General features: G+C 41.3%; 6 protein-coding genes across 6 annotated transcripts; 1 reads left to right on the top strand and 5 right to left on the bottom strand.

The window, feature by feature from the left end:
* Positions 1–610: 610 nt before the first annotated feature.
* On the bottom strand, positions 611–2,104 carry LOC131259852 (alcohol dehydrogenase class-3). Its single transcript, XM_058261459.1, has 2 exons — positions 1,925–2,104; positions 611–1,851 (listed from the first exon to the last, which is right to left on the bottom strand). The coding sequence occupies exons 1-2, from the start codon at positions 1,943–1,945 to the stop codon at positions 739–741; spliced, it is 1,134 nt and encodes a 377-aa protein (XP_058117442.1). The 5' UTR covers positions 1,946–2,104; the 3' UTR covers positions 611–738.
* Positions 2,105–3,886: 1,782 nt separating this feature from the next.
* Positions 3,887–5,479, bottom strand: LOC131259849 (intracellular coagulation inhibitor 2-like). Its single transcript, XM_058261455.1, has 3 exons — positions 5,418–5,479; positions 5,281–5,342; positions 3,887–5,135 (listed from the first exon to the last, which is right to left on the bottom strand). The coding sequence occupies exons 1-3, from the start codon at positions 5,467–5,469 to the stop codon at positions 4,074–4,076; spliced, it is 1,176 nt and encodes a 391-aa protein (XP_058117438.1). The 5' UTR covers positions 5,470–5,479; the 3' UTR covers positions 3,887–4,073.
* Positions 5,480–5,779: 300 nt separating this feature from the next.
* Positions 5,780–7,121, bottom strand: LOC131259850 (probable RNA 3'-terminal phosphate cyclase-like protein). Its single transcript, XM_058261456.1, has 2 exons — positions 6,256–7,121; positions 5,780–6,187 (listed from the first exon to the last, which is right to left on the bottom strand). Exons 1-2 carry the CDS (start codon positions 7,063–7,065, stop codon positions 5,834–5,836), a joined length of 1,164 nt encoding a protein of 387 aa, XP_058117439.1. The 5' UTR covers positions 7,066–7,121; the 3' UTR covers positions 5,780–5,833.
* A 2,620-nt stretch (positions 7,122–9,741) lies between these two features.
* LOC131265378 (caspase Dronc-like) lies at positions 9,742–17,125 on the top strand. Its single transcript, XM_058267640.1, has 8 exons — positions 9,742–9,907; positions 9,995–10,582; positions 10,661–10,890; positions 10,992–11,370; positions 15,339–15,381; positions 16,125–16,342; positions 16,425–16,654; positions 16,743–17,125. Exons 1-8 carry the CDS (start codon positions 9,776–9,778, stop codon positions 17,122–17,124), a joined length of 2,202 nt encoding a protein of 733 aa, XP_058123623.1. The 5' UTR covers positions 9,742–9,775; the 3' UTR covers position 17,125.
* Positions 17,126–18,763: 1,638 nt separating this feature from the next.
* Positions 18,764–19,945, bottom strand: LOC131259856 (COP9 signalosome complex subunit 5). The gene is made up of 2 exons (XM_058261463.1): positions 19,311–19,945; positions 18,764–19,236 (listed from the first exon to the last, which is right to left on the bottom strand). The coding sequence occupies exons 1-2, from the start codon at positions 19,867–19,869 to the stop codon at positions 18,779–18,781; spliced, it is 1,017 nt and encodes a 338-aa protein (XP_058117446.1). The 5' UTR covers positions 19,870–19,945; the 3' UTR covers positions 18,764–18,778.
* A 481-nt stretch (positions 19,946–20,426) lies between these two features.
* Positions 20,427–21,675, bottom strand: LOC131259857 (peroxisome assembly protein 12-A). Its single transcript, XM_058261464.1, has 4 exons — positions 21,550–21,675; positions 20,998–21,491; positions 20,715–20,936; positions 20,427–20,651 (listed from the first exon to the last, which is right to left on the bottom strand). Exons 1-4 carry the CDS (start codon positions 21,667–21,669, stop codon positions 20,534–20,536), a joined length of 954 nt encoding a protein of 317 aa, XP_058117447.1. The 5' UTR covers positions 21,670–21,675; the 3' UTR covers positions 20,427–20,533.
* Positions 21,676–21,691: the final 16 nt, after the last annotated feature.

A 21,691-nucleotide genomic window follows, 5' to 3' on the forward strand; every position in this document is an offset into this window, starting at 1 on the left:
AAAATACAAAAATAATAAATGTCTGCTGCTTCCGCATTTGGGTCGATTCGAGCTTTTTGTTCAAAGTTCGCCTCATTAAAAAAATATGGAGTTTCTTCAGACTAAATTCTAAGTTGAGTGAGACTTAGAATTATTCCATGATTATATACACGATAAACTATTATTTCAACGAACGAAAGAATGGTCAAAATAGCGTACAATAAATCGCCGACCGAATAGCGACCGAATGTCGTTACGCAATATTGTAACTAACGTATGAAATAAATATCGAAATATATCATATTTTTCGTCCAAAAAAACCATTGTTGAAGTTTGAGAGCGCAAAACTCGTTCAAATTGACAAAACAATCGATCAACCATCCACAATAAGCATAAGTAAAGAAAAAACAATCTTTACCCTCATCTCACCTTTCTGGTCTTAATCTAAAGACTGGATTTGGTACGGAAGTTGGGTATAATTGGGTTAAAAGTATTATGGTCAGCTCGTAAACTTTCGTGCCTAATTTTATGCAATGTATTTCTGCTTCTTTTATCATCTGTTTCGTATGTTTGAGATTATGTGATATGCAAAATTTAAAATAGGTGTATGTTTAACAATAAAAACTTGTAGTATTTTTCTAGAAAAACCAGCCCATTTTTATTCGTGTTGTACCACTTTGTGCACTATGTGCTAAACATTAGAAAACATGCTGTAGCAAACAGGAAACGTGCTTTTCACCGACCATTTCTGGCTAGCACTTACAAATTAACCACTGATCGGATACTTTTGCCTTCGTGCATCAAGGTGAATGCCTCGTTTATCTTCTCCAATTCCATGGTATGGGTGATGAACTCGTCCACCTTCAGGTCTTTCTGAAGGTATCGATCAACCAGTTTCGGTACACTTTCTACGCTTTTCCAGCCACCGAACGCCGTTCCTTTCCATGTACGTCCAGTGACCAGCTGGAAGGGACGAGTCGCAATCTCCTTACCGGATTCGGCCACGCCAACAATGACGGACACTCCCCAGCCACGGATACATGACTCCAAGGCAGCACGCATCGTGTTCACGTTTCCGACACACTCGAATGTATAGTCGAGCCCGCCGTCAGTTTTCTCGATCAGCACCTGCTGGATCGGTTCCTTGAAGTCATTAGGATTGATCACCTCCGTGCAGCCGAATTGTTTACCGATTTCGAACTTTTCCGGATTGATGTCCACACCGATGATACGGGTAGCTCCAGCCGCTTTACATCCCATAACCACCGCCAACCCGACCGCACCAAGACCCCAAACGGCGCAAGAGCTTCCCGGTTCCACCTTGGCTGTATTTAGCGCTGCACCATAACCGGTTGGAATGCCACAGCCCAGCAGGCATACCTTTTCCAGCGGAGCACTGGCGTCGATCTTCGCCAGCGACACCTCGGCAACCACAGTGTACTCCGAAAACGTGGACGTACCCATAAAGTGGTAGATGGGTTTCCCGTTGCAGCTGAAACGCGTGGTACCATCCGTCATGAGACCTTTGCCCTGCGTAGCACGCACCTTTGGGCAAAGGTTAGTCTTGGGGCTCTTGCAGAACCGACATTCGAAGCATTGCGGAATGTACAGCGGAATCACATGATCTCCCGGCTGGAACTTGGTCACTCCTTCGCCAACACTTTCCACAATACCGGCACCTTCATGTCCGAGTATCACCGGGAATACCCCTTCGGAATCGAAACCTCCGAGTGTGTAGGCATCAGTATGGCACACCCCAGAAGCGGCAACTTTAATGCGTACTTCACCTGCTTTCGGCGGTGCAACCTCGACCGTCTCGATCGAAAGGGGTTTCTTTGGTTCCCAGGCAACCGCCGCCTTACATTTGATAACCTTTAAAAAGTGGGACAAAGGCAAAGCAGTTAAGATGCTTCTTAATATCTTCCGGTTTCTTCGTTGCTCTTACCTGACCTGCAGTAGAAGACATTTTTCAGCCCCAAATTGTGCTTGTCACGGTAACGTAAACGAAAAACACACTACAGAATGCTTTTAAACTCCTCCGTCCAGTATCACACTGATAATGGACTGCGATGATCAAATATAGTGATAAGTGAACGCTATAACGGTTTAACAAAATTGGTGTGTATACTTGGATTATGTGCTAGTGCCGTGTGCACAATTTTGCCGGTTTGACATTTCTTTGGTTTCCCTGCGAACGGTTCATTCGGTTTGCTCGAACAAAATTTTGTTATTTATTTATTGTTATTCTCAAGGTTATTATTATATTTTAGTAACCTTGAAATACATTTGGTTTTGACAACCACTTCGTAAAACATCGAATTGTTGAATCAGTTAAAACATCCCCAAAATATTGTTTGCATTTTCACCGGGACTACATTCATTCAAACAGTGTCCTTCGTCCGTTTCGTTAACAACGTGTTTAAGCAGAGGTTTTTTTGCTAAAACTAACATTTTTAGACTTATCTCATCACTATACTTCTTATGAAAATATCAAATTGAACAAACTATTTGCACTAAATTTTCTTTCAAAGAAGAGAATTTCATGTTTATTATCATAGTACCATTGTCTAAACCGATTTAGTTTGGCTATTACCACTTCTGTTGTGAAGATATTTTGGAGGATGTAACGGTCTTTTTACCGAGTACAATGAACGCAAAAATTTGATCATTTCGGGTAGCTTAGAAAGCTCACTAAACGTCCTGGTTTTTTCCCACGATTGTCGGATCGTGTCGAACAGTGAGGAAGAGATTAAATTCACCACAAATTGTTCGGTGACGCCGGTCACTTCCTGCTCGAGATAGTACAAGCTATCGACGTGCCGAGTGACCTCATTGAGTAGAACGGCCAGCTCATCCTTGGAGTCCGCTTCCATCTTGTGCAGATTGGCCATGCCGCGAATGTGAGTTTCAACGAGTATGCGCTTATCGTTGGCAGACCCCATGAGGACATTCAACACTTCTTTGTATCTATCTTGGCAATTGGACGAGGCTACTACGGTTTCATCTTCGTTTCCCAGCAAAGCTTTCCGTACGTCCCCGTTACCCCAATTGTTGATCAAGTATTGAACCGCCTTGGTAGCGTTGTGCAAGTTCCATTCGGTTTTCACCATCGTCGTTGGTACATGCACACTGGTTGGTTGTTTCACTAAAGTTGATGTATACGATGGCTTTGTCCTCTCGGTTACGCGATCATTCGATGCAAGAAGTTTCTCCTCCACTTTGCTGGAGACGCTATAGTAGATCTCTTCAAACTTTTCGTAGGTTTCTTCTTCTTTCTTTCGTGCATCCTCTGCAACAATAGCTACTATCGTACTGTGGATTTTACTATACTCAGCGTACACGACAGGAATAGTTTTAGAAAGCACTATAAGCTTAGGCGTTGCTGGTGATGGTACATTCTCGCTTAACATGGCTTTAATTCTTAGCATCTTCTTTTCAACATGTTCACGCTGACGGCGTGCTCGTTCAATTTCCATCGCAATTGACGGGCAATTTAGAGAATCATCATCACTGAGACCATCAGCATCCTTATTCTCGGCATTATTGCCCGATTCTTCGTCTTGATTTTCGGTTTTTGAACCAATACTACATTTATGCACTTTTTCTATAGAACTCATCACAGTTATTTTTCCCATCTTTTCTGTACGTTCAACAGGCAGTTACTAAATACGTAGGATGTGGACGAATGCTCCCAATGTTTAATAGCATTGGTGAATTTTGAGGATATGCCACGCACACTGAAACAAAACCCTTTCAAACCCATCAGGGTTTATTGGGTCCTTTCGCTGAATAGAATTGAATGTTACTTGATTTATTATTTGTTCTATATTAGCCATCTTTCCTTTTTTTATTACAAAAAATATCTCACAAAAAGATACACAAAACATATAAAGAGTTATGATGATTATGATTTTCTCGATTTGTGAGATTCTTTTATTGTCATTAATTAAATTCAGCATTGAAAGAAATTAAAAGAAGATAGCGTTCATTTTCATCGTTTCACATGAGATTCGTTAATGTACGCCATATGAATGCTTGATATTATAAAGAATTAAATTCTACATTTATTCTTGGGGATGGTCAGCAATAAAAGTCTACCATTGTTCATCTGGATCGATATATTTTGAAAAATGTCCAATTTGAAATATTTGTCCGTCTGCCAGCCGACGAACGAAAAACATAAATGGGCGGTTAGCATTAAACGTTGCATTACTGGATGACTCCGGTTCATTCGGCAAATGCCCGTTGCCGTTTTCACCGATTGAGATGTAACAATGCTGGAAGAAACCATTCAAAAGCCCCCGTGCTGCCTCTTTGAAAACGCGCAAATCTTTAATCTCAAATATACCGCCATATCCGAGCTTTGCTAAAATCGTTTTTGATTCTGTTTTTTCGCGCACAAAAAACTTCGGCAGGACAATCGTCGTTATCGTGGGCCGCAAGAATTCTTCTATTTGCTTTAAATGGGCTTCATTCATTCTAGACACAACTTCACGGAGTTCCGTACCCTCGTTCGGTAGTATCAAAAGCAGAGAAAGCCCGCTCGCTTCATCAAAAGGAATATCTACCGCCGAGCACTTCAGCTCGTTATGTTGGCAGAAAGGCAAGGATGCTGTGGCGCGCATCAAGGGCACACGCTGTTCCGGTGCGTTGATGAACCGAAAAACGTCCATCTTGGTATCCGCAGGATTGAAACGAAGGCACAGCGGCGTTAGTATAGAGACTCCACTGAACAGCATCAGCGTAAAGCAAGGTTCTAGCGAAAACACGTCGCCCTCACAGATGAAATCTTCAATCTCCGTATTCGCCATACGGTAGAATGAATTGACGGCGGCGGCAGACGGAATGTCGTCGGTTAAATCGACTGCCTCTACCGTAGTGTCATACGTGCGCTGAAACAGACGCTCAAAATCTTCACTGAGTTGTTTGGTTTCCTCCACGAGCACGAAAGAGAGTGCTTTCACGTGTGTTCCGTCATTGATTTCCTTTGTCAAGCGGCACTGTTGGTCAACGGCATCCTTCGTTTCTTCCGGCAGATTGAATGCTACGCAAAAATCCTCCTGTACGGCAGCACCAGCAATCGGATAAAACATCGATAGCGCCAGTCGAACGTGGTAGGGTGAGGTAACATAGTTAGTCTTCCAATCATAGCTGGCCTAAGGATGGTAAATTGTTTAGAAACAAAGAAACATATCGAGACAAAATAATGTTTGAAAGGTAGACACCAAAGCACCGGCTCACCTAGTCGTAGAAAAACAGAAATATTCCCGGGGAGAACAGATGATGTCATATCCTACTCACCTTGAAGTATTCGAATGTAAACTTTCTGTTCGAGGAAACAACCGTAACGTCCGATAGAGGGTCTGGAATATTTTCAATAGATTAAATATTCGATACACTATTGCCAGATTATTAGGAACCTTTAAATAAGCACCCACCGGATGGTACATCAATAGCAACACAATTGTTTAGAAACGCAAAAAGAGCCATGTCGCGTTCGGAAAATTTGACAAACAAATGAAGCCGCTGCACTTCTGCCAAAAACACGACACTGTTGCAAAAAAAATAACAACAATTCCCTGCAAGGTCAACGATGTGACTTCGTTCAGTTTGTTCGATTTGGTAAACATGATTTCTAAAACCGGTTTAACACGCGAAAATTAAAAGGTAAAAAAATTCAAAACAAGTGAGTCAAATGGTTTTGAATCATAAAACAGCGCTTTCATAATTTAAACTTGAATAAATATATGACAACTGATTCAAGCCTCTAATCTGAACAAATAACTAAGAGATACATACAAGCATTCAAAAGCTTTCGACATACTTTCATAAATTTATTGATCCTTCGAAATAGTTAATTAGCACGCTTGCTAAAGTTACTGTAACCGATTCCAACGCACGTCAGCATTACTTTGTTCGAACCGGACAGTTTATCCTCGTCCTGCTCATCAACCTCATCGTCATCGCCATTTGCATTCTCTAGTTTGAACGTTATGGCGAAAAACTCTCTCAAATGTTGCAAAAAGTAGACGGTGTATTGAGATAACGGCCCTATAAGAAATTTCGACACATCCTTCTGCGCCAGTGCCATGTATAGGGCGGCCAACCACTGGAACGTGGAATCCACACAGCCTCCTCGATAAATCTCATCCAGCAATCGTATTCCCGCACTCCGCCCCAAATCTTCTGGTATCGACGGATTGCCCTCCTAAAATGATGAAACAATTTATACAGAGTGAATTGATAATTAGAGATTTTTATAAAAAAAATAATTACCTCTTCCATGGTTTTGCATAGTGCCTCGGCAGAAAACATAGTACCGTCAGTAGTTTCGGCAACCAAATTTATGCCATACCCTGGACTATTGCCTGACCGCTTGCCTTTGTGCTGGTCGGTGTTTATGTAGACATCCGGAAGAAAATTAAGCATCACTCCTTTCGCGTGCTCAACGGCTCGATTTGCCATTGCCGGACTAACCTTGCAACAATAGGCTGTTCCACGGATCCGCTTTACCATCGACTGTTTAGTGCACTGAATGGCTTTGAGTGATTTACGCACCGGACACCGAAATGTGACCTCCCCTCCTCCGTTCGGCATCATGCCACGCTTTTGAACGCTCAGCTCGAGACCATCATCAACTAGCAGGAAACGTTTCAGAGTGGGCAGTGCCGAGGCTTTAATGTGGTCCACAGATGGACTTTCCTTGCTATTCGTGACTCCGGTAAGTGTTACATGTAGCAGCTTTTTACAAAATGGACCAAGAGCGACCAGCACGTCCAAAAAGTAGCCTATTCCACGGTCAGTGCTACAATCGTGGTGTATGGTCCCGCCGAACAGTAGACCAGGTTGATAGGTAAACGATTGTCCGCTGCTATCCACTCTGGTGCGCGATCCGTTTGTAATCTTGTCCAACAGTTGCAGCAGGTTCGTTTCATACTCCCGCAGGCCGGGATTGTTTTCATCTAGCGTACGTATTTCTCGCACTGCTATCGGTTTTCCACTCAGTGTGGAAAGAATAAGCCGTTGTTTTAAAAAGTTACTACCATTGTAAATGAGAAAACTGCCTTCTTTACCAGCACAGGTCATTTTTGATTCTCGTGAAATGAAACAAAATAATTAAATAGCAAGCACGTTTTGATGTTACCTCGGCAATTGACAGTTTCTGTTTTGTTTGATATAATAACTTTTGACAGCATTTACAGTGGCTTAAAAAAATAAGCGAACACCATAGAACTCCGCATTATTCATTGAATTTATGAAAAGTGTTTGATCAAATTTAAAAGTTCTGTAAAAAAGCTTTTTAAGTGCAATATAAAAGCTCTCTACATTAGCTCTTTGGCCTTTATGAAATTATTAAGTGACTAAAATCTAGTTTTGGCAACACGGTACTATATTGACGTTCAATATTGTTCTATGTTGTGACTAGTGGTGCACAAATTAAATCCCTCCAGGGATTTGAATCTAAAGATTCTCGGGTACAGCACGGACTACGATCGGATAAAATCCGTTCGAATCGAGTTGTCAAAGGTCACTCACGTTGAAAAGCGCGGGCAAATCTGGTTGCCAAGTTTCACTCACCTCCTCTCAAATGTGTTCATTTTACCTGCCATTTTGAATATGAACGAAATGAACTCTTTTCGCAAATCCGTTCGTTCCCGTTTGTATGGGAAGAAATCCGCGAGGTTTTATGCCGCGGATTCTCAACGAATTCGTACATTTGAGGGTTCTTATTAAAAAAAGAGTGTTAATTGCTTTTCTGAGGATCCTATTTGTAATTTTTTATGAGTTTATCATTATTTTGTATAATTATTTAAATGATTACCAACGACTTCGTTTGAAAAGAAACACGGGTAGAGCACGGACTACGATCGCATAAAATCCGTTCGACGGTTCGGTGAAAAATGAACTCTGTGCGTTTATACCTTATATGTTCAAAGATTCCTTTGAAGCCTCCAGCTTCGTTTATACCTAAGGCGCTCAAGTGTTTCCGTGAATTGAATGATTGTTTCTTTTCAAACGAAGTCGTTGGTAATCATTTAAATAATTATACAAAATGATGATAAACTCATAAAAAATTACAAATAGGATCCTCAGAAAAGCAATTAACACTCTTTTTTTTAATAAGAACCCTCAAATGTACGAATTCGTTGAGAATCCGCGGCATAAAACCTCGCGGATTTCTTCCCATACAAACGGGAACGAACGGATTTGCGAAAAGAGTTCATTTCGTTCATATTCAAAATGGCAGGTAAAATGAACACATTTGAGAGGAGGTGAGTGAAACTTGGCAACCAGATTTGCCCGCGCTTTTCTCCGTGAGTGACCTTTGACAACTCGATTCGAACGGATTTTCTTCTTCTTCTTCTTCTTGGCGTAACGACCTCTTGGTCATGCCTGCCCGTTAAGGGCTTACGAGACTTGTTTCCCTGTTGTACGTGGATAGTCACTCCTCTCGTACAGGGGAGGGTCCGGTCTCGGTTTGGATTCGAACCCACGCCGTCGAGGTGGTGAGCCCCGGCGCTCATGGGCCGATTTTCTAACCGGCGCTACCGCTCGGCTGTCGCGGACCCCAAAACGGATTTTATCCGATCGTAGTCCGTGCTGTACCCGTCAATCATCCAATTCACGGAAACACTTGAGCGCCTTAGGTATAAACGAAGCTGGAGGCTTCAAAGGAATCTTTGAACATATAAGGTATAAACGCACAGAGTTCATTTTTCACCGAACCGTCGAACGGATTTTATGCGATCGTAGTCCGTGCTCTACCCGTCTGTCTGAGATCGGGATCTCCAAATCTGAATCCCAACCCGTATGGAATTTGTTGAATTGATTGACTTAACACTCTGACGGCCGGGTACATATATAGATGCAATGGCTCCGTTTCAGTTTGCATCCGCTCACATCACTTTGGTGTACTGTCAACGCTGTCACATGACACGCGTCACAGAAAACTAGATGTAAACAAATATCAAAAGGAAAGTAAACAAATTTCACAGGGCACGTTGCTGTTCGTATGTAAATTCGAAAAAAAGAATGAAGAAGAATGATCAAACAGGGCGACCAGATACGGAGGAACTAGTGCAAGCGCGCCGGTCGTAAAGTGTTGTGATACCGTGAATTGTGCGGACGTCAAAGTGTTAAATGATTCAAACAATGTCATATATCACAGCATCTTGACAAATAACCAGAAACTATGCTTGCCGAACTCAGCTGATGAGGAAGTATTTCATCACTCACAAGTTGAAACCTTCTTGAAGAATTCTGGTTCCGGCCACGGTCCAAGGCGTAACACAGATTTTGTCGAAAGACGGAAGAACAGCTCCAAGCTATGGTGAAACATGTCCGCTTGACGGAAAGCGAAATCCGAAAAAGTATATGAGCGTTCTGGAACAGTAAGCTCATTGCAATAGCCGCAACGAATAGAAACAACAGGGTTGTTAACATCATAATAATACCTGTACGGGAGGATACATATACATACATGGGAGGTCTATCAAAAATGTCAATTGCTACTTAATTGCTGTTTTTATAGCTGGAGATACGTGGAAAAAGTAAATAAATTGAATCGTTGTCAAGTGGCTAATTAAACGAATAAAATCTTATGGGATCCATTCCGAGGTTCTAATCAAATCTATGAAGGGATTGACTCTCTTCGAATCATCCTCATCTCGATTATACCAACACTAGTTGTGTCAGAAGGGTACCGGAAAGTAAACACGTTTGTTTTTCGCATTTGCATGCAGTTTGTGTTGTGAGTCACGGTTGTACGTAAAGAACGAATATTTAAAGTTTCAACATGGAAAACAAGCATAGAGAAGCGATCATTTCCCGCATGGATGCATTAATCCATTGTACAAATTATGAAGCTTTGTGCAATGAGTGCATACAACGAAATATGCTTTCACGCGATATGGTTTTAAGGATTGAGGTGAGATATAGACACTGCTCCTAACAGTGTTGTAATGTTGTTTTATGTTGTGTAACTGTAACTTTCGATTTTGATATATTCTGACAGAGCCTCGAGTCCGATGCGGAGACTAGACACAAAAGGCTGTTTGAAAAAATTACCAAACGTGGCCCGAAGGCATTTGATATCCTGCTCGACATTTGCCGACGACAATTCCCACCAGCATATACTGAGTTGCAGCGTGGATTCATGCCTCCCTTCCGCCGAATGGAATCAAACGATGCTAAAATGAATTCAACCCTTAACCCAAACCGTGTGCGCCCAGTCACCCCGAATGAAGCCGTCGAACTTGCTACAACCCGTTGCTCGGAAGAATCTGCTAACAAAGAGAACAACAACGCAGCTGCAGCGAGCGAGCGTGTCACAGGAAGTAACTCAGAGTTAAGTGTACATGAAAGAATTCCCCCGCCGTTTATAGTTAAGCAATCGAGTGGACCTCCATCAACACAGCCGTGGGTTACAACGTACCCAATGGCAAACCGGAACAAAGGCGTTGCATTCATATTAAATATGATAAGCTTCGTCAACGATACCCTCCCCGAAAGGAAGGGAGCAACAGTTGACGGAAAGAACTTAATATCCCTATTTCAACAATTGGGATTTCAAGTATTTTACAACGAAAACGTTACTTTGGCGGTAAGAAAATGTTTGATGCAATCGAATCGATACTTTTCGCCATTTGACAGAAAAACTATTATTTTATATTTTTTACAGAAATATAAGGAATTGGTTGCCAAGCTAAAGTCTTCGAACCATCTACCGTGCGACTGTTTCGTATTTTACATTCTTTCCCACGGCAAAAGACACGAGGATAAAGACAGCGACTATATCTTTCTATACGACACCTCCCTGCTGCGGATTCAGGACATATTGGTAGAATTCAGTGCACAGGAATGTAAAAAACTGATCGATAAACCGAAATTATTCTTTTTCTCCGTCTGTCGGTAAGATGCCTTCTAGAGTATTAAGTTTTAGTCTTAGAAGAGAATTTTGAATCATCCGTAAAATATATATATATATATATATATTTTTTTTTCATTTACAGAGGTGAAAATTCAGACCTTGGTTCCCATCGTCTAGCAAGGATGACTGAACGTGACGGTGTTATGTTAAATCGTAGGGAAATGGTACCGATCAATACCCCCACGTACTGCGACATGCTGTTGTGTTACGCAACAGTACCCGGATTTGCTGCACTTCGCGATCCAAGCACTGGGTCTTGGTTTGTGGAGAGTATGTGCAGAGTTTGGGCAAAGCATGCACACGAAATGGATGTGGAGACAATGATGAAACTGGTGGGAAAAGATACGGCTTCAAATCGAACGAATGCATTAGAATTGCAGACAATCAGTACCGAGCAAAGGGGCTTTTTCCACCATCTGTATCTCAACCCTGGGTACTACGCCGACTCCCAAGATAAACTTGCCTGATGTATGATTAGGTTTACAGGTTAGGTTTCTCAACAACAGACTGTTAGAGGTTGAGATGAGTGATGAATATATGCTTATAGTTGTGCAACTTATAGGAACAGCCACTTGTAGAGATGGATCTAAAAACAGTACATCTTAGCATTAGTTTTTCTTTTGCTATAGTGACCGTCTTCGGTCTTAATCACTAGACTTATCCAATCGTGGACGTGGAAAGCCACGCACGTTGATCTACATTTTAGTATTATATACTATGTATTTTTTATACATGACTTTTACGATTTTTGTCGTCCAAATAGTGCCTTAAAGTTTTAATCAAAAACAACATAAAAATAGCATTTGACAACAAAACAACCGATAATAAAGCCATGAAATGTGTCACTTTAATATGCTGTACAACGTAATACTTTTAAGAGCGAAACATATCACACGCTTTTTATCGGAAACTTGTATATTCCTTTTCGACTTGATAAAAGTATAATACCGGATACAACCGGTGTACCCAGGTTATAGTTTAAAAATCTGTCACGGTTCGGGAAACGAACGCCAACATTTCCCCCAGGGTTTTCAAGATATTCTGAATAAGAGTTGAAATATGTCCATAATCAGTGCCCATCAATCAGAATTCCACGCCAGCATCGCAATTGTCACATAGCATACATACGAACTAATCGCTGGCATTCGAATATGTGCACATGCCTAAAATATGCAGAGGGTTACCGGATGCTGCTATCCATAGTGGTGAGTATGATTTTGCTGTACCACTCATACCCTCAGGCGCAATTACCAAAAGATTGTACAGATTAACATAGGCTTGAAACTTTTAAAAACTTCTACGCAACAGGGATTAAACTTTTATGGAACTTATAATGCGATACTGATTGCAAAGTGCAACGTATGCAAAATACAAATCAAACAGGCACGTGCACGAAACGCAATCTGATATGGATGGTCAAGGACAAGTTTATGCTCGAATAATCCCAATTGAATTGCGATATGCTATTGGGGAAACAAACAAAATTCTAAAGAAGCAATGTAGTTTTTTTAGGAATACGAGTCCCAACGTTTTCAAGTTCTTACGCTCTAAGAAATTTTTTGGAACACGAGCCCGAACGGTTTCAAGTGTACACGCTGCAAGGTAGCGTTTCACAAATAATAAATTCAATTATAATTAGGTCACACACCACGAGCTAAGTCTCACAAGTTAGAGTGCATATGGACATGCACCAAATAATTCACATATTAAGATCAAGGTCAAAAGGATAACAAAACCACATATCCTAGAATAGAATGCATGGCTTCCTACTCCGCATTGTACGTGTTTCATCACGATGAACACGTGTATGATCATATTAACTAATCTAATCAATCATAATTAAGTAAACAGACAAATAGAGCAAGTCGATAAAAAATCAGGCAACCAAAAGTATTAAATTCAGTATTGTTTTCTTCATAAAATTTACAATAATTTCGGAACAGACTAGTGGGAATGTGGGAACCCAAAATGAAAATTAAAAACGAAAGAAATAACTGTTGCTATAAATAAAGGCCAAAGATTTTATTCAGTACGAAGCTTCCATTCGTCTACGGACTTTCATTCGGGTGAATCCTCCACTCGATAATGATCTTCTGGTCAGTGAAGAAGTTAGTGAAGTGAAGTGAAGACAGTCCCAGAAGTAGTTCGTTTAGTTTAGTTTTGGCGATGCGTGCCCGTCAAGAGTTTACTAGACTTTTTCCTTTGTGTACTTGGATAGTCAGGTCTCTCGTACAGAGGAGGGTACGGTCTCGGTTGGGATCCGAAAATACGCCGTCGAGGTGGTGAGCCTCGGCGATCATGAGCCGATTTCCTAACTGGCGGAACTATACTGTTCTAATTTGTCTGATGCACCGGTTTGAAAAAACAACGGAATCAATCTTTGCATTCAAATTTTGGAAATGGCTTCACTGGCTGTACGTGGGTCATTTAAATTAAAAGTCCAAGCTGTCTTACCAATAATCTAACCTGATCAGCGTGGTCTAAACGGTTCATATATGTTCCGAATATATAAGATACGCAAAGCAATGTAACAGGCAACGACCGCCGTCCAGCGCGGAAACTGATGACAACGCAGACCACGCGCGGGTTACCGAAAGATGACACGGTGACGCGGCGGACCTCCACGCAATACTGGACCACGGAGAGTTGTGAGAATAGGAATTCAGTTCGTTCCCAACCACTGATCTTAGCGGTTAGCAAATAAAAATATACTTTTCATTAATTCTAGAAGATTAAATTCATAATTTATACAAGCGTTCTCGTGTTTATTGTAACATCCGGTAAGGGCCACGTATTCATCCTGATCATACTGGAATTCTTTTAGGCTGCTTTCCTCGCCGTATCCCTCGATTGTTTCTCTCAGATTGTTTCTTTTTCTAACATGTGAGATGAAAAAATAAAGGACACATAAATTAAAAATCAAATATTGCAAATTAAAAATGTCGATAGCTAACCAAGTTGTTAGTGGCCTTATTAGCCATTGCGAATCTGACGACCAACAAAATATCGTGCGATATAGCACTGACACCAGCCTAATTTTAACTTTACCGATGAGTTAATCAACAGACGCAGCTTCGAATGAACGTTGGGATAAAATGATCTGCTCTCCGCCTATTTCTTCTTACTTATCACTTGCCGAAAAAATCAGGCTGCCTTTTCTGAGCAGAATTGGCTGTTGGCGTTAAGAACGAGGAACGTTAGTTGAAATGATTGTTTGACCAATTTTGGATACAAAGAAAATTCCGTTGATGGAACATACATTATTTGATAAATAATTCCTTCTCAATTTAAATTTTGCATTAGTGAATACCCCAACCTTCTACTGCAGTATTGGTATAGCCAATTTAAAAAGAAAATCAGTACCCTAAAAATTCTAGCGTTTAAACCTAACAATAAAATAGGTTTGAATTTTCAAAACTTGAGCTTCTATGAATACAAGACCCCGCTTGTCTCGCACAGTTATAAACAGGCACTTCTAAACCTGCGATATCCGCATAAGATTAAACCGGTTATATCAAACGATTGGTATTCTGCATCCGAAGCTTTCGCAGAAACTTGTACCTACTGGCACTTCCAACCGGCATCTCGTAGAATAAAGATCTTGTGCACCACAAGTGACCACGGAACACTCACTCCTTCTAGCTTAGTTTAAGCCATCTCAGCCAGTTCACATTGAAGTGGATTGTACATACGAATAATTGTATGGTTGTGCTATACGAAACTACATAAAGAATAGTTGACTCGGTACAAGAAAATCCCACGAAAGTAGAGCCGGTATGTGAGTGACCAAAATTCGTAAAAAGCAAATCAAACGAAATTAGCGAGTTGAACCTGTGAAGATCCGAGCTCGTGGTAAGTCAACCGACAATATCGCATAAGCAACGTGCAGTGTAGTGACGTTAAAAATAAGTTAATAAGAGTTTGAACCGGAGGTTATCAAAATCAAATAGACAGCAAAGGGGCAGTAAAAGTGTTCTGCATATCAAGGAACGCGTCAAATTGGAAGATACGGTTACTGCTACTCTTCAGATATCAAGTAATCATAACCTCGAATAAATTAATGCATCCCTGACGCGTTTAGACGGCAGGGATGAACAGGTTTTGGTGACTCACCCGATGTCGGAATAGGCAGCTCCTCAAACATTCAAATGTTTCCTTGGATTAGTCAACTATAGGTTGAGCCATTAATGAACAAGTAGACCTTTGAGAAGAAGCTGAAAAGAGGAGCCATGTCTACACCGTGATAAATATATTTGGATACACTTTTTTGAGTTCACATTGCGATAAGTATATCTTGTAAAAAGTTTAGGCACAACGCTTCATCTATCAATGCACTAAAATATGTAATGGTAGATTTTTTTATCATTTGTTTGCACTTTGTAAAAGGCATTTAAGGTATTGAGGGAAATTATTGTGTAACGATTTTTAGGCGGCGATCAACGTGGCGCGTTTCAAAAGTCTGAAGTCTGTGGGTATGTGCGCAACTTTGTTTATATGATCATCTTGTTTTATTCAGCAGAAACACCTGAACAGATCTTCAGGGCCATTATTGGTACGAAAACAGTAAAATAGATCGAAAGGAAGCAAGTATGATGCAAAGGACAACGTTCATCACGAAAAATTGCATCAGACCTGGACATCATCTATGTTCATGGTAAATCCTGATTCAAACAAAAGAGGTTAGAGAAAAGTCAGGCGATGTTCAAGTATGGATAGCAATTAAGAATAACTTTCCTGTATCTAAAATTAATATTCCACAGTTTCAAAGTGCAAAGTGCTTTCCAAACAGATGCACCCAAATGGTCTGAGATTTGAATTATGAGCCGATGATCCGATGTGTATAGTTAGTGCAGAATATCTGATCTCTAAACAAAAGTTCGCTGACCGCCATGTTAATTATCTACGCTTATACGCCAATATCCAATGTATTCGTTTTAAAACCCCGTAAAAAGTAATGAACAAATGAAAAATAACAACCAACCTCTCCAAAACAATAGTTTTCTCCCAAATGTATTATGATGATAAAAATAATGTATGCTCAGTAATCAATCTACTTATACAGTCAATGTTTGTCTTTCTTTCATTAAGATGAAAAGATTAGCATCTTTTTGCAGGTGTCTAACAGGTGAACCGAAACAGGTCTACCCAGCAGATTCAGATGATACGACGATGATCGAGTTGCGTGTCCATGAAAATATTCCTCGACCGTTTGTAGTGAAGCTTTCAAGGGGACCTACAAAAACACAACCATCGGTAACAACCTATCCAATGACGAGCCGAAATAGGGGAGTTGCATTTATCGTGAACATAATATCCTTCGTAAACAAGGACTATACCGAAAGAAGAGGAGCGAAAATCGATGGACAAAACTTGATTTCCCTTTTTCAGCAACTGGGATTTAAAGTATTTTACTATGAAACCCTTACGAAGGCGGTAAGCAAACTCTTACAGTAATCCCATCTTTTGTTTATGTTAATTAGCAGACTGATTTTTATTTTTTAAATATTTTTCACAGCAATATAAAGCATTGATGGCACAGCTAAAGACATCGAATTATTTATCGTGCGATTGTTTCGTATTCTACATTCTTTCGCATGGCTTAAGGGAGGAAAAGACCAACCGCGACCTTATTGCTTTTCATGACTGTTCCCATCTGGCGGTTCAGGACATATTGGCAGAATTCAGCACGAAAAACTGTACTAAACTGATCGGAAAACCGAAACTTTTCTTTTTCTCCGTCTGTCGGTGAGTCGAAACATGCCTTCGAGAGGAACAAGATTTTTTTGAAGATTGAACTGGGGTTTTGTATGTTATGTTTTCTTTTCATCACCAGTGGGAACGATGCGGACTTTGGCTTTGATCTATCAAGAACGACTGAACATGATGGCGCCCGTCTTAAAGCTAGTGATCCAGTATCGGTTAATATTCCCACGTTCTGCGATATGATGTTGTGTTACGCAACAGTGCCCGGATTTGCTGCACTTCGCGATTCAAACACTGGATCTTGGTTTGTGGAGAGTATGTGCAAAGTTTGGGCAGAGTATGCCCACGAAATGGATGTGGAGACAATGATGAAACTTGTTGGAAAAGTTACGGCTACAAATCGCACGAATGCATTAGAATTACAGACTATCTGTACCGAGCAATGGGGGTTTTTCCATCAACTGTTTCTCAATCCCGGATACTACGAGTTCGCACAAGATGAACGGTCCTAATGTGCGGTTGGATTTAAAAAAAAAGAGCTTCAGGTTAACGACCGTCTTGAAGAATGAATGGCTACATATTAAAGAATACACATTTTACCCGAGCACCCTTCGCTTACGTAGAAAGTCAGTACTTATGAGCAATGAAGAATTTGCTCTTAGTTGGGAACCAACGATCATCGGGCAGTATTTCGCCTACGTGACGGGTCCGGAGTCCTAGACCACCAACGTATTTGGTGTTTCCTACTTAGTAGTTTTAATACTTGACTTCATTTTCAGTACAGTAGTACGGGCTACGTACAGCATTTATTAGTTGGCATTGCATACGGATTTGTTTATTTAACCATCGTTTAATTTTCCGTCTAGCGTTTATTTTCGATTAATTGGAGGCATTTGTCAATAAATACGTGGACAGGCCGATCCCTCGTGCAAAGTCCCACGCCGCCGAGAGGGTGCCCTAACATTCATGGACCAGTATAATATGTATAACGTAGTTTATATTACAGGTGTTACGAACGGACGATATTTTTCGTTCGTGATAGGGTTTTCACTTTAGTCGAATTACGGTGGAAAGAAAATAGGAAAAAATGTGGTCGAAAACCCACTTTAAAGTGCGACGCAATAAGAAGGAATGTAGGTCGAATCCTTCCTTGGAGGCATAGAAAGGTGAGGGCAAAACAGAGAAGTCGCAACGGAGACATATTTTTTCTTTTTATGATCGAAGCAAATCATAAAAATTGAGAACATCCAGACGCGATTTAGGCGATGCGTGGGATCAACAAACATTGCGCTACGGCCGACGCATGTGCGCTGGCGTTGCGCGATTGTAAATGCGTAGAAACCGAAACGCTAGAAAGGACCAACGCAACGACGCGAAAGAACGAAAGCGAGATCAAGTAAGATCGTAAAAATTGGGATGCAAGGAAAACTCAGGCACGAGATAAGATCCAGATGCCCATGAAAGGTCGCGCTTTCCACGAAGAAAAAGTAGAATGGAAGATCCCGTGACAAGGATCGAACCAGGAAATCTTGTATGTTAGAGCGAGATCCCCTATCTTGATTACGTTCATTGGAAGATAAGGAGCATTTTAGAATATAAGCGGTCGAAAATTTGAATAAATCACATATTTTCACCAGGACACTTGTGAGGAAAGGACCCGTATCCGAAAATTTCCCGATCCCTACTCCTCCGGACCTCTCCCGCTAAATAAAGAATTCCCAAACTCCTCGTCCAAAAAGAGTTAAGGAGAACTCGCTGGGATTGCTCTCCTTCAGCAGCACGTCACGCTACGGACTGGGTTCCCGATTTGCCTGACGCCGGCAAGTCACGGCCCGGACGATACACGTTGATACCAAAACCGACAGACCTCCGAATCCTGGCGAAGATTCTCGCGTGACGGACGACGACGAACTAGCTCGGGAATCCTTCGATCTCGACCGGACAACCGCCTCGTTACAATAGAACACTGGATTTTTCCGACTTTTGTCTTCTTACTATTAACTTTTAATCAAATCAACCTGGAAGCGGGCTAAACAATCCTTGTTCATGATCTAAGCCATTACAAATGCCAAATTGTCGGTAATTATGGAATTTAATTACAAGAAAAAATCGCTTACCTCTATGAATCCGGATTCCGCATTGAGCAAAATCTATTTGGAAGAAAAATTATTTATTTGCGTTTTCGACGGCTCCGGTGTTTACAGTATTGAACAGTTTGTGTTTGGCAATTTGTGCCATTAGGCCATGGATCAGTTCAATCGAAGCACGGCTACAGTCACGGGTGGCTTTCGATAGCTTATCCTCCGTACGCTTCTCACTAGGGTCGACAGTACCACTAGAAATGAACTGGCCCCGGCCGAGACTGGCCTCACTTAGCTCGAGCTTTTCTGAAAGATCCAAAATCTGCCCGGTGGTATAGTCTGCATTGCTCAGCAACCCCGAACTGCCGAGTGTATTCATCCAGTACTTGTTCCACAACGAGTCCAGCAGCTTCCGATCGAGAGCAGATTTAAAGTAGGTTACATCAAGCTGATAGTACTGCTTGCAGTGTACTCCGAAATCTTCAATTTTGTTCAATGGTATGGTCTGATACTCTGACGGTTCCTCATTCGGTGGCTTGTATCCTGATAAAGAAATATCGAACATGTATTTATTGTTACTGAGCTTTAATTCTGGTAGTTTCTACCGCGGGTCTCACCTTTCGGATAAGTACGGAATGCACCAAGACACACTTTACCGGCTGACACGGTTCTGACGGGATCGACGACGATCGCCACAAACGGTTCCTGGTAGTTTTGATTCAACATCTGAGTATTGACATCAATACCGGACAACCAACACCCGTATCCCGGATGACTGTGGTACCAGCCGATGGCATTCTCGCACCGGCCAACCTCTTTGGCCGATTCGATGTAAGCCGTCATGTACTCGTATGCCTGCGACTGTGCATTGACACGAGTTTCGGTTCCTTCTACCGGCAGAGCGAATGCATCCATTACTACCATGGTGTCTTCCTCCACCTTTCCGAGCAGCAGACCCATGACTTCGAGTGCGCCGCCGGAACGCGAGTGCATTACCATTTTGAGCAGTGCCAGAGCGGAAATTTTAATATCTTTGAAGAAGTGCGGATCCTTCTCCCAAGGACGAGCAGTCAGGATGCGTTGCTGCTGCTCTGCATCGTAGCGGAAGATTTCGTCACTTGCTGGGAGTGTTACGATGTTATTCTCCATTTCCCATGTTTTCCTAGCGGTATCCATGTTTCCTGCTACGAATTTTTTAACCGAAAATAATGCTTTTTATCTGCAGACGAATTTGTTGATGACTTTTCCTGTTATTCCGTCACTAGAGATGGGTGCTAGTAATCGCACCTACTAAGTTCCTCCCAACGTTAAACGCTGACAGCTCATTTAGCTAGGTCTGACTTTGTGTTTACGGAACGCTTGTAATTCGTGTATGCTTGTTGTACTGTAAGTTCTACTGTTACTGTTTTTTTTTTTTTTTTGTAAGTTGAAATTTTGAATACTTCTCAATAGTTTTCGTGCGTATGGAGTGGAGTATGGTCATCAGCGGCAGCACTGCCGATATTCTTAATGTTCTTTGTCTGTTGATCCACTTTGCACGGTTCCTTTGCCCGTTGGGATGATCAATACTGATCTAGATAACTTCGAAGCTGCTTCAATCAATCTGAACGCAACGTTCTTTTTTAGTATTTTAGCAACGTAGTAGTCACCATGAAAACGAACATTTTATTCCACATTGAAAAGCACAATCCATTTATAAAATTTGAGTACGCTGTTAGCTGTAAAAATATCGCTAGTGTTCGTCAGTCTTCACTTTTTATTTGTTTGCCAATAAGTTAACCACAAAAACCCAAAATAATTACCTACATTTACAATCAAATTCAATGAAACTTATCAACCATTAATCATCATTGGTGTATATTCCGATAAGGTCATTAATTGTAGCAGGATATTTAGTGACTGGGCATCTGCTTTCCTTTTGTAGGTGATTTACTATACACCGATAGCAGTAAACGTACCTGAAAGAGTATTAAAGCATTATTGCTTCGTAAGTAAATAAGACGCTTACAACGTAATGTTACCCTGAAACAGAGATCGCTGTAGGAATGATATGTTTTTGCAAACAAATGGGGCAAACATTTGCATACTTGGAGGCATTGGTATCCAGGCTGGGGGCGTCAGGGATTGGTAACTTCGATAAGTCTCCGATGTTAGCTTCCGTCTGCCACCATTCAATGAATTGCAGGAAAAACGCGGATAGCTCCAACCACCGCAGAAGGGCAGTGCTAAGCATCGTAGCAACCCTGAAAAATTATCCATACCATTGGGTTGCTATATGTCGTAAGGTTTTAGTACGCTACATACCTTATCTTTCCTTGGAAGATATCTTTGAATGACCAGCTTTCCTCTTCCTCCGAGAGATAAGTCAAGCCTAGCCGAAGAATGCGCAATGTTGGCGAATGTGTTTCGGTTGCATTAGACAGGTAGGAAACGTAGTGGATTAGCTTCACACTTTCATAGAAAGCCTTTACAAATGGAACCATGCGAAACAGGAGTCTCCGTTCAATGGAAATCTGCTTTCCAGCTTCATAATCCTCCTTCCAACGGTTGCACATTGCTTCCATTTTGCTCAACACATACGGAAGCACCACAAGCACGGCAAAAGACCAATTTCGTTCCTGCACGTTAAAAGATTTACTCCTCGCAGATACCCTCGTGAGCCCGTAGAATACTTCTGCCAGCGAGCCACCGTACCGATTAAGGTAGTATCCTTGTACAAGACCATTGAACAGCGTATAAAATTCATCGTAGTACCGCACAAGTCCACCAAAGATTGCCGGTTTCGAGGTTGCTAAAAACTAAGTGAAATACATGAAGATTGCATTGAAATCTAGTTGAAACTTTTAATTCACTCACATTGACGACGCGTTTTATAGCTGGATAAAACGTAGTGTTTAGCGAATCCGCCGCTAAAACCTCGAACAGAGACGGTTTTACTTCTATATTTTGTGTAATATGCGCACCTTTAGCCGCCATCGTCAATGTTTACATTCAACAT

The sequence above is a fragment of the Anopheles coustani genome, chromosome 3, assembly GCF_943734705.1.
Source record: "Anopheles coustani chromosome 3, idAnoCousDA_361_x.2, whole genome shotgun sequence".
NCBI lineage: Eukaryota > Metazoa > Arthropoda > Insecta > Diptera > Culicidae > Anopheles > Anopheles coustani.

Coding starts and splice junctions, on each gene's coding strand:
- LOC131259852 (XM_058261459.1), bottom strand. CDS start 1,945: ATGTCTTCTACTGCAGGTCAG. Junction 1,852..1,924: donor TGTCTTCTACTGCAGGTCAG/GTAAGAGCAACG, acceptor CACTTTTTAAAG/GTTATCAAATGTAAGGCGGC.
- LOC131259849 (XM_058261455.1), bottom strand. CDS start 5,469: ATGGCTCTTTTTGCGTTTCTAAACAATTGTGTTGCTATTGATGTACCA. Junction 5,343..5,417: donor TGCTATTGATGTACCATCCG/GTGGGTGCTTAT, acceptor AAAATATTCCAG/ACCCTCTATCGGACGTTACG. Junction 5,136..5,280: donor TTACATTCGAATACTTCAAG/GTGAGTAGGATA, acceptor TACCATCCTTAG/GCCAGCTATGATTGGAAGAC.
- LOC131259850 (XM_058261456.1), bottom strand. CDS start 7,065: ATGACCTGTGCTGGTAAAGAAGGCAGTTTTCTCATTTACAATGGTAGT. Junction 6,188..6,255: donor TATGCAAAACCATGGAAGAG/GTAATTATTTTT, acceptor TCATCATTTTAG/GAGGGCAATCCGTCGATACC.
- LOC131265378 (XM_058267640.1), top strand. CDS start 9,776: ATGGAAAACAAGCATAGAGAAGCGATCATTTCCCGCATGGATGCATTA. Junction 15,382..16,124: donor CAAAAGTCTGAAGTCTGTGG/GTATGTGCGCAA, acceptor GACCGTTTGTAG/TGAAGCTTTCAAGGGGACCT. Junction 16,655..16,742: donor TTCTTTTTCTCCGTCTGTCG/GTGAGTCGAAAC, acceptor TTTCATCACCAG/TGGGAACGATGCGGACTTTG.
- LOC131259856 (XM_058261463.1), bottom strand. CDS start 19,869: ATGGATACCGCTAGGAAAACATGGGAAATGGAGAATAACATCGTAACA. Junction 19,237..19,310: donor ATTCCGTACTTATCCGAAAG/GTGAGACCCGCG, acceptor TTTCTTTATCAG/GATACAAGCCACCGAATGAG.
- LOC131259857 (XM_058261464.1), bottom strand. CDS start 21,669: ATGGCGGCTAAAGGTGCGCATATTACACAAAATATAGAAGTAAAACCG. Junction 20,937..20,997: donor ATCTTCCAAGGAAAGATAAG/GTATGTAGCGTA, acceptor ATAATTTTTCAG/GGTTGCTACGATGCTTAGCA. Junction 20,652..20,714: donor ACAGCGATCTCTGTTTCAGG/GTAACATTACGT, acceptor ATACTCTTTCAG/GTACGTTTACTGCTATCGGT.